The sequence below is a fragment of the Scyliorhinus torazame genome, chromosome 19 (assembly GCF_047496885.1).
Source record: "Scyliorhinus torazame isolate Kashiwa2021f chromosome 19, sScyTor2.1, whole genome shotgun sequence".
In the NCBI taxonomy this organism is placed as follows: domain Eukaryota; kingdom Metazoa; phylum Chordata; class Chondrichthyes; order Carcharhiniformes; family Scyliorhinidae; genus Scyliorhinus; species Scyliorhinus torazame.
Window position 1 is genome coordinate 45,240,688 of NC_092725.1, and position 12,426 is coordinate 45,253,113.

General features: G+C 45.5%; 1 protein-coding gene across 2 annotated transcripts in view; it reads left to right on the forward strand.

The window, feature by feature from the left end:
• The first annotated feature begins 9,718 nt into the window (after positions 1 to 9,718).
• Positions 9,719 to 12,426, forward strand: part of LOC140396110 (tetraspanin-33) — a 102,479-nt gene continuing 99,771 nt past the window's right edge. For both annotated transcript variants that reach the window (XM_072484226.1, XM_072484227.1), the window contains exon 1: positions 9,719 to 10,054. In XM_072484226.1, coding sequence (XP_072340327.1) covers positions 9,998 to 10,054 — 57 coding nt within the window. In that variant the 5' untranslated portion in view covers positions 9,719 to 9,997. The remainder of the gene's footprint in view (positions 10,055 to 12,426) is intronic.

The window sequence follows — 12,426 nt, forward strand, 5'->3', positions numbered from 1 at the left end:
TAGTGAGAGGCAGCATGGTTTTGTGAAGGGGAGGTCGTGTCTCACTAACTTGATGGAGTTTTTCGAAGAGGTCACAAAGATGATTGATGCAGGTACGGCAGTGGATGTTGTCTATATGGACTTCAGTAAGGCCTTTGACAAGTTCCCTCATGGTAAACTGGTACAAAAGGTGAAGTAACACAGGATCAGGGGTGAGCTGGCAAGGTAGATACAGAACTGGCTAGGTCATAGAAGGCAGAGAGTAGCAATGGAAGGGTGCTTTTCTAATTGGAAGGCTGTGACTAGTGGTGTTCCACAGGGATCAGTGCTGGGACCTTTGCTGTTCGTAGTCTACATAAATGATTTGGAGGAAATCATTTTGGATTTTGGAGTATAGTGTTCAATTCTGGTTGCCACACTACCAGAAGGATGTGGAGGCTTTAGAGAGGGCACAGAAGAGATTTACCAGGATGTTGCCTGGTATGGAGGGCATTAGCTATGAGGAGCGGTTGAATAATCTCGGTTTGTTCTCACTGGAATGACGGAGGTTGAGTGGCGACCTGATAGAGGTCTACAAAATTACGAGGGGTATAGACAGGGTGGATAGTCAGAGGCTTTTCCCCGGGGTAGAGGGGTCAATTTCTAGGGGGCATTGGTTTAAGTGCGAGGGGCAAGGTTTAGAGGAGATGTCGAAGCAAGTTTTTTAAACAGAGGGTAATGGGTGCCTGGAACTCGCTGCCGGAGGAGGTGGTGGAAGCAGGGACGATAGTGACATTTAAGGGGCATCTGGACAAATACATGAATAGGATTGGAATAGAGGGATATGGACCCAGAAAGTATAGAAGATTTTAGTTTAGACAGGCAGCATGGTTGGCACGGGCTTGGAGGGCCGAAGGGCTTGTTCCTGTGCTGTACTTTTCTTTGTTCCCTGTACTTTGTTCTTTGAGAGCCGTTGAATGAATACGTTTCTTCAGTGTTCACCAAGGAGAGGGGCCATGTTTTTGAGGACGAGAGTGTGATACAGGCGGGTAGGCTGGAGGAGGTAGCTGTTCTGAGGAAGGATGCATTAGCAATTTTGAAAAACCTTAAGGTCGACAAGTCCCCTAGGCCAGATGGGTTGGTACCTGGGACTTCGATGTTGTGGCCATTTCGGCGACATGGATAGAGCAGGGACAGGAATGGATGTTGCAGGTGCCGGGGTTTAGTTATTTCACTAAGCTCTGGGAAGGTGGTAAAAGTGGGGGAGGAGTGGCATTGTTAGTCAAGGACAGCATTACGTTGTCAGAAAGGACGTTTGATGAGGACTCGTCGACTGAGATAGTATGGGCTGAGGTTAGAACTGGAAAGGAGAGGTCACCCTGTTAGGGGTTTTCTATAGGCCTCCAAAAAGTTCCAGAGATGTAGAGGAAAGGATTGCAAAGATGATTCTGGATAGGAGCGAAAGCAACAGGGTAGTTGTTATGGGGGACTTTAACTTTCCAAATATTGACTGGAAACGCTATAGTTCGAGTACTTTAGATGGGTCCATTTTTGTCCAATGTGTGCAGGAGGGTTTCCTGACACATTGGATTTGGTACTGGGTTACGAACCAGAACAGGTGTTAGATTTGAAGGTAGGTGAGCACTTTGGTGATAGTGACCACAATTCAATTACGTTTACTTTAGTGATGGAAAGTGATAGGTATATACCTCAGGGCAAGAGTTATATCTGGGGGGAAGGCAATTATGATACGATGAGGCAAGACTTAGGATGCATCGGATGGAGAGGAAAACTGCAGGGGATGGGCACAATGGAAATGTGGAGCCGGTTCAAGGAACAGCTACTGCGTGTCCTTGATAAGTATGTACCTGTCAGGCAGGGAGGAAGTGGTCAAGCGAGGGAACTGTGGTTTACTAAAGCAGTCGAAACACTTGTCAAGAGGAAGAAGGAGGCTTATGTAAAGATGAGGCATGAAGGTTCAGTTAGGGCGCTCAAGAGTTACAAGTTAGCCAGGAAGGACCTAAAGAGAGAGCTATGAAGAGCCAGGACGGGACATGAGAAGTCTGGCAGGTGGGATCAAGGATAACCCGAAAGCTTCCTGTAGATATGTCAGGAATAAAAGAATGACTAGGGTAAGAGTAGGGCCAGTCAAGGACAGTAGTGGGAAGTTGTGCGTGGAGTCCGAGGAGATAGGATAGGTGCTAAATGAATACTTTTCATCAGTATTCGCACAGGAAAAAGACAATGTTGTCGAGGAGAATACTGAGATTCAGGCTCCTCGACTAGAAAGGCTTGGGGTTCATAAGGAGGAGGTGGTAGCAATTCTGGAAAGTGTGAAAATAGATAAGTCCCCTGGGCCAGATGGGATTTATCCTAGAATTCTCTGGGAAGCTAGTGAGGAGATTGCTGAGCCTTTGGCTTGGATCTTTAAGTCATCTTTGTCTACAGGAATAGTGCCAGAAGACTGGAGGATAGCAAATGTTGTCCCCTTGTTCAAGAAGGGGAGTAGTGTCAACCCCGGTAACTATAGACCAGTGAGCCTTACTTCTGTTGTGGGCAAAGTCTTGGAAAGGTTTATAAGATATAGGATGTATAATCATCTGGAAAGGAATAATTTGATTAGACATAGTCAACACGGTTTTGTGAAGGGCAGGTCGTGCCTCACAAACCTTATTGAGTTCTTTGAGAAGGTGACCAAACAGATGGATGAGGGTAACACAGTTGATGTGGCGTATATGGATTTCAGTAAAGCGTTTGATAAGGTTCCGCCTGGTAGGCTACTGCAGAAAATACGGAGGCATGGGATTCAGGGTGATTTAGCAGTTTGGATCAGAAATTGGCTAGCTGGAAGAAGACAAAGGGTGGTGGTTGATGGGAAATGTTCAGACTGGAGTCCAGTTACTAATGGTGTACCACAAGGATCTGATTTGGGGCCACTGCTGTTTGTCATTTTTATAAATGACCTGGAGGAGGGCGTAAAAGGATGGGTGAGTAAATTTGCAGATGACACTAAAGTCGGTGGAGTTGTGGACAGTGTGGAAGGATGTTACAAGTTACAGAGAGACATAGATAAGCTGCAGCGCTGGGCTGACAGGTGGCAAATAGAGTTTAATTCAGAAAAGTGTGTGGTGATTCATTTTGGAAGGAATAACAGGAGGACAGAGTACTGGGCTAATGGTAAGATTCTTGCTAGTGTGGATGAGCAGAGAGATCTCGGTGTCCATGTACATAGATCCCTGAAAGTTGCCACCTAGGTTGAGAGGGTTGTTAAGAAGGCGTACGGGTGTGTTAGCTTTTATTGGTAGAGGGATCGAGTTTGGAAGCTGTTGCAGCTGTACAAAACTCTGGTGCGGCCGCATTTGGAGTATTGCGTGCAATTCTGGTCGCCGCATTATTGGAAAGATGTGGAAGTATTGGAAAGGGTGCAGAGGAGATTTACCAGAATGCTGCCTGGTATGGAGGGAAGATCTTATGAGGGAAGGCTGAGGGACTTGAGGCCGTTTTCGTTAGAGAGAAGAAGGTTATGATATGACTTAATTGAGGCATACAAGATGATCAGAGGATTAGATAGGGTGGACAGTGAGAGCCTTTTTCCTCGGATGGTGATGTCTAGCACGAGGAGACATAGCTTTAAATTGAGGGGAGATAGATATAGGACAGATGTCAGAGGTAGGTTCTTTTCTCAGAGAGTGGTAAGGGCGTGGAATGCCCTGCCTGCAACAGTAGTGGACTCGCCAACACTAAGGGCATTCAAATGGTCATTGGATAGACATATGGACGATAAGGGAATAGTGTAGATGGGCTTTAGAGTGGTTTCACAGGTTGACGCAACATCGAGGGCCGAAGGGCCTGTACTGCGCTGTAATGTTCTATGTTCTATATCCTAGGATTCTTTGCGAGTCAAGGGATGAGATTGCAGAGCCTTTCGCTTTGATCTTTGGGTCCTCACTGTCAATGGGGATGGTGCCAGAGGACTGGAGAGTGGCGAATGTTGTTTCTCTGTTCAAGAAAGGGAATAGGAATGACCCTGGTAATTATAGGCCACTTGGTCTTACTTCGGTGGTCGGTAAGTCAATGGAAAAGGTCCTGAAGGATAGGATTTATGACCATTTGGAAAGATGCCACTTAATCCAGGATAGTCAACATGGATTCGTGAAGGGTGGCCTAATCAAATCTTGCCTCACAAATTTGATTGAATTCTTTCAGGAGGTAAGTAAGTGCGTAGATGAAGGTAGAGCAGTTGACGTCGAATACATGGATTTTAGTAAGGAGTTTGATAAGGTTCCCCATGGTCGGCTCATGAAGAAAGTAAGGCTGTGTGGGATGGAGGGAAATTTGGCCAATTGGATAAGTAACTGGCTATCACATAGAAGACAGAGGGTGGTGGTGGATGGAAAAATTTCAGACTGGAGACCAGTTACCAGCGGTGTACCACAGGGATCAGTGCTGGGTCCTCTGCTATTTAGTGATTTTTATCAATGACTTGGAGGAGGGGGCTGAAGGGTGAGTCAGTAAATTTGCTGATGACACCAAGATTGGTGGAGTAGTGGATGAGGTGGAGGGCTGTTGTAGGCTGCAAAGAGACATTGATAGAATGCAGATCTGGGCCGAAAAATGGCAGATGGAGTTTAACCCTGATAAGTGCGAGGTGATACATTTTGGTAGGAAAAATTTGAATGCGGATTACAGGGTCAATGTCAGGGTTCTGAGGAATGTGGAGGAACAGAGAGATCTTGGGGTTCATGTCCACAGATCTCTGAAGGTTGCCACTCAAGTGGATAGAGCCGTGAAGAAGGCCTACAGTGTCTTAGCGTTTATTAACAGGGGGATTGAGTTTAAGAGCCATGGGGTTATGCTGCAACTGTGCATGACCCTGGTAAGACCACATTTGGAGTATTGTGTGCAGTTCTGGTTACCTCACTATAGGAAGTATGTGGAAGCATTGGAAAGGGTGCAGATGAAATTTACCAGGATGCTGCCTGGTTTGCAGGATAGGTCTTATGAGGAAAGGTTGAGGGAGCTAGGGCTTTTCTCTTTGGAGCGGAGGAGGATCAGAGGAAACTTAATAGAGGTTTGTGAGATGATATGGGGGGATAGATAGAGTGGACGTTCAGAGACTATTTCCTCTGGTGGATGTAGCTGTTACAAGGGAGCATAACTATAAGATTCAGGGTGGGAGATATAGGAGGGGTGTCCGAGGTAGGTTCTTTACTCAGAGAGTGGTTAGGGTGTGGAATGGACTGCCTGCTGTGATAGTGGAGTTAGACACTTTAGGAACTTTCAAGCGGTTATTGGATCGGCACATGGAGAACACCAGAATGACAGGGAGTGGGATAGCTTGATCTTGGTTTCGGACAAGGCTCGGCACAACATCGAGGGCCGAAGGGCCTGTTCTGTGCTGTACTGTTCTATGTTCTATGTTCTAATATATATTTGACCAGCCAATGAAATTAAGATTAATGTTACACATAGACACACCAGATCATCATGACAATCTATATCAGTCTTGATTAAAATACAGGTCAGGAGTCGGATGTGGCCCACAAAGCACCCTATGCAGCCCCTAGCATCAATTTTTAAAATCCCAGCCTAAGTGTCGTGTTCCAATGGAAGATTAATCTTGGAGCTGCTCCTCTAATCATGGACCATTTCTCTCCCACTTTTGTTTCTGATAGTGAGCCTATCAACTGCAAATGAGGGAGTGATAGTAAATCTTATTGGCGGAGCAGCTAACGCTGCATAGGTGAGTAGGCTGAGATCTGCCAGGTCCAGGGTAGTAAAGCAGCGGCGAGGCTTGAGGTCAGTCATCAGGGATATCTGACCCAAAGCCCAGGGGGAGCGAGTTCGATTTGGGGCCCTGGAGGCCGATGTTGAGTCAGGGTCTGGAAGGTGTCGGTTGGAGCCGATGCCTCGTCGGGCCGAAGGTGGGCAAAACTTTTATAGGCACAGTCTCAGATTTTTCACTCACTCTTTCCACCACACACCAACACACGGCAAAACAATCTATTGAGATTCACTATCTGTCGCCTGCTATCACCCAAAGACAAAAAGTCCTGTTTAACAACCCCTTTTCACAAGGCTTCTGAGAACTTGTCTGGGACTCATTTTGCATCTTACAAATAAAAGAAGCATCGAGGCTGTTCAACCTCACTTTAAAAGGTGCATTCCTGATTTAAATAGGCCTCTGACTAAACTGCTGGATTGGTAGTGTAGCCATGTAAAATGCCTGACTCCCGATTAGAATGGTCAAACCCCGATCTAAAATGGCGAACGGAAGAGGCTGATGGGAAAATCAGCCACCAGGACTCAAACGGACAGCTGCAGGTAAAACAGTGTATTCGCCTCTGGGGAAGTCAGTCCAGACCGATAGCTGCAGCCATCAACATCACAACAACCCAGCCATCTGCATATTAAGCAGCAATCCCCGGGAACAATGGCTACAAATTAGCAACTCAAAGCCGACCCAGACCTTTCGGCGCCAGCAGGGGCTGACACAAAGAAAGGTAAACGACCACCCCCCGATCAAGGAATCGCTCCAGTATTGGAGCATATTGAACCAAGTGATTGGGACCAAGTCCAATCACTTGGAACCAGGTACAAGGTCCACCCCGAGAGGCGGGAAGCCCCTGGGTACTATAAGAATAGGGGCCAAGTTCAAATCGACCCTTCTTTTCCTGCTCGCAACCTTCGAGACCCTTCTACAAGAGAACGTAAGGTTTACTCCAGCGATCGCTACCAGATAGGCACTCCTGACTATCGACTTGTACCAGCTTTTGAATCCCGCAGGCTCAGAACCAATTCGAAAGACCATTTGTTTCCCTGACCTGGTGGGCCATTTCCAAAGTTAAGTATTGGCCTGTTAGTTGTAGGTAGTAGTCTAGAAGTAGAATTATTGTATAAGTATTAATTGCTGTATATAATAAATGAGTGTTGATTTAACTCTTACTAAGCGGTGTGTTGCATTATTAATCATTACTTGGACTTGAACCACGTGGCAGTATCAGAAAGATACCTGGCGACTCATGAGCAAAGGTGACAGAATAAGAATAAGTAAACTAAGGCTAAAACGAGCAACAGTAGCTGGGTGAGATTTTAATGAGCCCAGGTTTATAAGTATCCCAGGTCTTTATTTGGCAGAAACGAGCAAGGTTTTAAACTGAAGCTGTATCGTGACGTGGAGCTTAAAATTTGGGCCAAGGCTGAGTTAGTGCCCCAACCACCTGACGACATGTTCTCCTTGTGTCCATGACAATCCACAGCTTGGGAGCTTTGAAATTGAATTGAGAGCATAATGATGTATTTGTTACAAGCTCAAAGACTACAGTATAGTGGAATGTCTTTATTGAACGGAATATAACATCGTTCCCCTCCCAACCCTGTGCCTCATGTCAGAGGTCGTAAGACAAGCTAGACAGAACATATAGTAATGATTGTATTTCAAAACTCAGACGGTATTAAAGTCCTTCACCCAACCCTGGCAGTTCTTTCAGAACTGCTTTGTTTCCCTCTCCATATACAATGGGTATCCTGGGCTTCTCGGGTCTTCTGCTCCAATGAGAATGCAACAAGTGAGGAGCTCCTCGTGTCATGATGACATTGAGAGATACCAGTGTCGACATGCAGCCTGGACAGGTTGTGCTGACTGGTTGTAGCTACATAGAGTAGGAGGATGAGCATGTTAAAGGAATGAGTCAAGGTTAAACCATTTAAAGGTAAGCTTGACCCAACATTTTAAGGGAAGTTCCAGACAACGGAAAAACAAATTATCTGGACATTTATTCTACCGCTGTTTGTACCGCAATGTTGTACACAAATTGGCTTCTGCGTTTCTTACATTACACTGCATTGAAGAAATGTTTAATTGGCTGCGGATTGTTTTGGGGCATTTTGAGGTTGTGAAAGGTACCGCATAAATACAAGTCTTTCTTCCTGTCATAGGTCTGTGTGGTAAGCTTTGATCATATTTTAAATCATGGAGGCACTTATTGTTGGAGCTTTGCATGTGGGCATCGCAGGAAGGCTAGCATTTGTTGCCCATCCCTAATTGCCCTTGAACTGAGAGTCTTGCTGGGCCATTTCAGAGGGCAGATAAGAACCAACCCCATCGCTGTGGGTTTGGAGTCCCATGTAGTCCAGACCGGAAGATTTCCTTCCCTGAAGGATACCAGATGAATTTTTACAATAATATATGGTAATTTCATTGCCTATACTCGCTGGAGTTTAGAAGAATAAGAGGAGATCTAATTGAGGTTTATAACATACTAAAGGGGATTGACAGGGTAGATGTAGAGCTGATGTTTCCCCTTGTCGGACATTCTTTAATGGGAGGCTAAGGGGAGGCAGATTTAAAACAGGAATGAGGAGAAATTACTTCACTCAAAGAATGGTAAATCGATAGAATTCTCTACCACTGAGTGGATGGTGGAACGCTAAACAAATTTAAGGAGGCGATAGGTTTTTTATTAGTAGTGGAATGAAGGGCTACAGAGAGTGGGCAGGAATGTGGCAATGTGAACAAAAAACAAAGAACAATGCAGCATAGAAACAGGCCCTTCGGCCCTCCAAGCCTGTACCGGTCATGATCCCACCCTTGGTCAAAATCCTCAGCATTCCGAGTGTCGTATCCCTCTATACCCGTCCTATCCATGTATTTGACGGGATGTCTTTTGAACGCCGTTAATGAGGCCAAGATTAGATCAGCCATGATCGTATTTAATGGTGGAGCGGACACAAGGGGCTGAATTGCCTACTACTGCTCCTAGTTCTTATGTTATGTTATCTTATCTTACATTATCATTAACTGAGACTAGCTTTATATTTCAGATTTATTCATTGAATTTAAATGTCACCAACTGCCATTGAGGGATTTGAACCTGTGGTTACCAGGGCATTAGCTGAGGCCTCTGGATTATTAGTTCAGTGGATGATTACTTGAATGGATGTCCAGGGGTGTAGGGACAAGGCAGGAGAATGATTCTAAGTTATGATGCCCGTCTGGAGAGGCGATGCAGATATGATGGGCCGAATGGTCTCCTCGGGCACTGTAACAATTTTGTGATTACCACTTGCAGCATCTTCTCCCTCAGTATGCCGTACGAAATGGGAGGGAATGGTTGGCACTCATATGTGACATTAATCATAGTTTCCACCTCCTTATTTCTGGGACCCTGTAGTACCTCAGCCCTGAAGACATGACTTCCTTCAACTGCCTTCTTCAAATCAGACCTTCTACTGATTTTTCCCTCCTTGTTGATACATGTTTCCGACTCGTCATGCATTGCCCCTTTAGGCTGCTACAGGCCCTTAAATCCGACAGCAGCAGCAGACTTCCTGCCCATGGCATTTTCATTGCAGGAAGCTTACGTACAGCAGTGTCAGCGAGGCTGGACATACACAGCATCAATGAGGACCGACCAATACAGAAACATAGGCTAACCCTAACCCTAACCCAACACAGCTCACTGTGTAACACCTCAATTCCAATCCTGTGCAAACCATATCGTCTCCTGAGCTTGAGCCTCAACTAATTATAGTCCATTTGTGAGTCCCAATATTCTAAACAAATCGATATCAAAAATGATACATGTTAGAGGTTTTCAAGTTATAGACTTCTGTCGCATATCAAACACTGGCTGCCTTGAGGATGAGTTGTTGGTGTTTAGCAGATCCAGACCTGTTTATTTTAGGTAATCAGGAATGCAGGAACTTATAAAGGCAGCCTCCAACAAGCCACAATCATACTCAGCAAGTGAGAGTTGGAAGGTAAAGGAATCAAATAAATGGATAAACTAGTGCCTTAACTCGTTTTATTACCATTTAGTGAGCGTTAGAGTGCAGTCAATAGACAGGTGCCACGGGAAGTTGCTGATTGACATCTGCTGTTTGTACACTGAACCGTGATTAACTTTGCCCAACTTCCAGACCAGGCTTGTTTCTTTAGGGTGTGAGCAGCTCCCTCCGGTCAGTCTGCACTGAATGCAGTAGGAATAAACAGTGTGTTTCCACGGCTGCAGATATTGGCCATCAGCTCCATCGGACGATGAAGACAAATCCGCTAATTAAATGTCTGCTGTTCTCACTCTGCTTCGTCTTCTGGGTAAGTGAGTTAACATGCTCTCTTTTCCTTCCATTTCTTAAAGGTCACCAATTTCCCCTTTGCAGCTGGTGTCCACTCCACGACTATCGTCACCCTCTTGTCTAACCTTTATTGCTCGAGGGGACCACAGTTAGATTTTTTACTCAGTCAAGGGGCCGATAAGAAATTTTCAGAAAGCTAACATTTGGCACAACAATAAACTGAATGTAGGGCAGCACGGTGGCCTAGTGGTTAGCACTGCTACCTCACGGCACCGAGGTCCCAGGGTAGGTCCCGGCTCTGGGTCACTGTCCGTGTGGAATTTGCACATTCTCCCCGTGTTTGCATGGGTTTCGCCCCCACAACCCAAAGATGTACAGGGAAGGTGGATTGGCCATGCTAAATTGTCCCTTAATTGGAAAAAATGAATTGGGTATTCTAAATTTTAAAATAAACAATAAACTGAATATAAAAAAAGTTCAGGTACAGAGAATGGAAATAATTTGATTTGATTTGATTTATTGTCACGCGTACCGAAGTACAGTGAAAAGTATTTTTCTGCGGCCAAGGGAACGTACACAGTACGTACATAGTAGTCAAAAAAGAATAATCGACAGAGAACATTGACAAATGGTACATCGACAAACAGTGATTGGTTACAGTGTGGAACAAGGACCAAACAAAGCAAATACTGCAAGAGCAGCATAGGGTGTCGTGAATAGTGTTCTTACAGGGAATAGATCAGTCCGAGGAGGAGTCGTTGAGAGTCAGGTAGCTGTGGGGAAGAAGCTGTTCCTATGTCTGGATATGCGGGTCAACAAACAAAGAAATGTAGAGCACAAGAACAGGCCCTTCGGCCCTCCAAGCCCGTGCCGACCATGCTGCCTGACTAAACTACAATCTTCTACACTTCCTGGGTCCGTATCCTTCTATTCCCATCCTATTCATATATTTGTCAAGATGCCCCTTAAATGTCCCTATCGTCCCTGCTTCCACCACCTCCTCCGGTAGCGAGTTCCAGGCACCCACTACCCTCTGCGTAAAAAACTTGCCTCGTACATCTACTCTAAACCTTGCCCCTCTCACCTTAAACCTATGCCCCCTAGTAATTGACCCCTCTACCCTGGGGAAAAGCCTCTGACTATCCACTCTGTCTATGCCCCTCATAATTTTGTAGACCTCTATCAGGTCTCCCCTCAACCTCCTTCGTTCCAGTGAGAACAAACCGAGTTTATTCAACCGCTCCTCATAGCTAATGCCCTCCATAGCAGGCAACATTCTGGGAAATCTCTTCTGCACCCTCTCTAAAGCCTCCACATCCTTCTGGTAGTGTGGCGACCAGAATTGAACACTATACTCCAAGTGTGGCCTAACTAAGGTTCTATACAGCTGCAACATACTTGCCAATTCTTATACTCAATGCCCCGGCCAATGAAGGCAAGCATGCCGTATGCCTTCTTGACTACCTTCTCCACCAGTGTTGCCCCTTTCAGTGACCAGTGTAGGTTAGATGGCTTTTGTTTTGGTGCAACATCGTGGGCCGAAGGGCCTGTACTGCGCCGTATTGTTCTATGTTCTATCTCCCCCACATATCTTTGTAGCCTCCTGCATCTCTATCAATGTCCATAATCACTCCATTCATCCAACTCTACCCTCTTTTACTGGTCACCATTCCTAATGTTTGTTTCCTTGGCTCTGTGTTTTTTTTTGGCCTATTTATGCTCGCGCAAAGTGTCTTATGATGGTTTCCTACGTTCAAGGCACTGTATGAAGGCAAGTTGTTGTCATTTTAAAAACTAAACCACCTGACTGGAAGAATGAGGTTTTCCACAAGGAGTAAGAACACTCTCATTGAAATGATCCGGCCTTTCGATTTGAGGAAACAATATTGAAACTTGCTGCAGGCAGTAGGTGGATAGAGGGGCATGTGGCAGATTGCGAAATTGTGAAAATAAAGGCAGGTCAATTGTACAGGCGCAAAAGCAGTTTGATGTGGGTGATGCTCGATCAATAACTCCATAAGCGAGATTGGAGACAATTGAAGGCTTTATTACACTAGATATTTCCCCCAGCGGCGCAGGTACAGAAGGCAGCTGCTGGGGAGACACGGGCTCTTATACTCCGCCTTACTGGGCGGAACCAGCAGGCAGGCTTAAACAATGAAAACAGTACCTCCTACACCAATGGTCTGCCAGCATTACAGGGTACCGTAATACCTCTAATACCGACTACCACATTCACCCCCTGTTAAAAAAAGAGTCCGGCGGGGGTGGTGGCCTCACATTACATAGTGGTAGAGGTTACGGTTACGGAGGTACCCAGTATACATCAGTACAGTGGTTTTTCCTCGTTACATCACAACTATTTACAAAATGTATTTACAGTTCAGAATG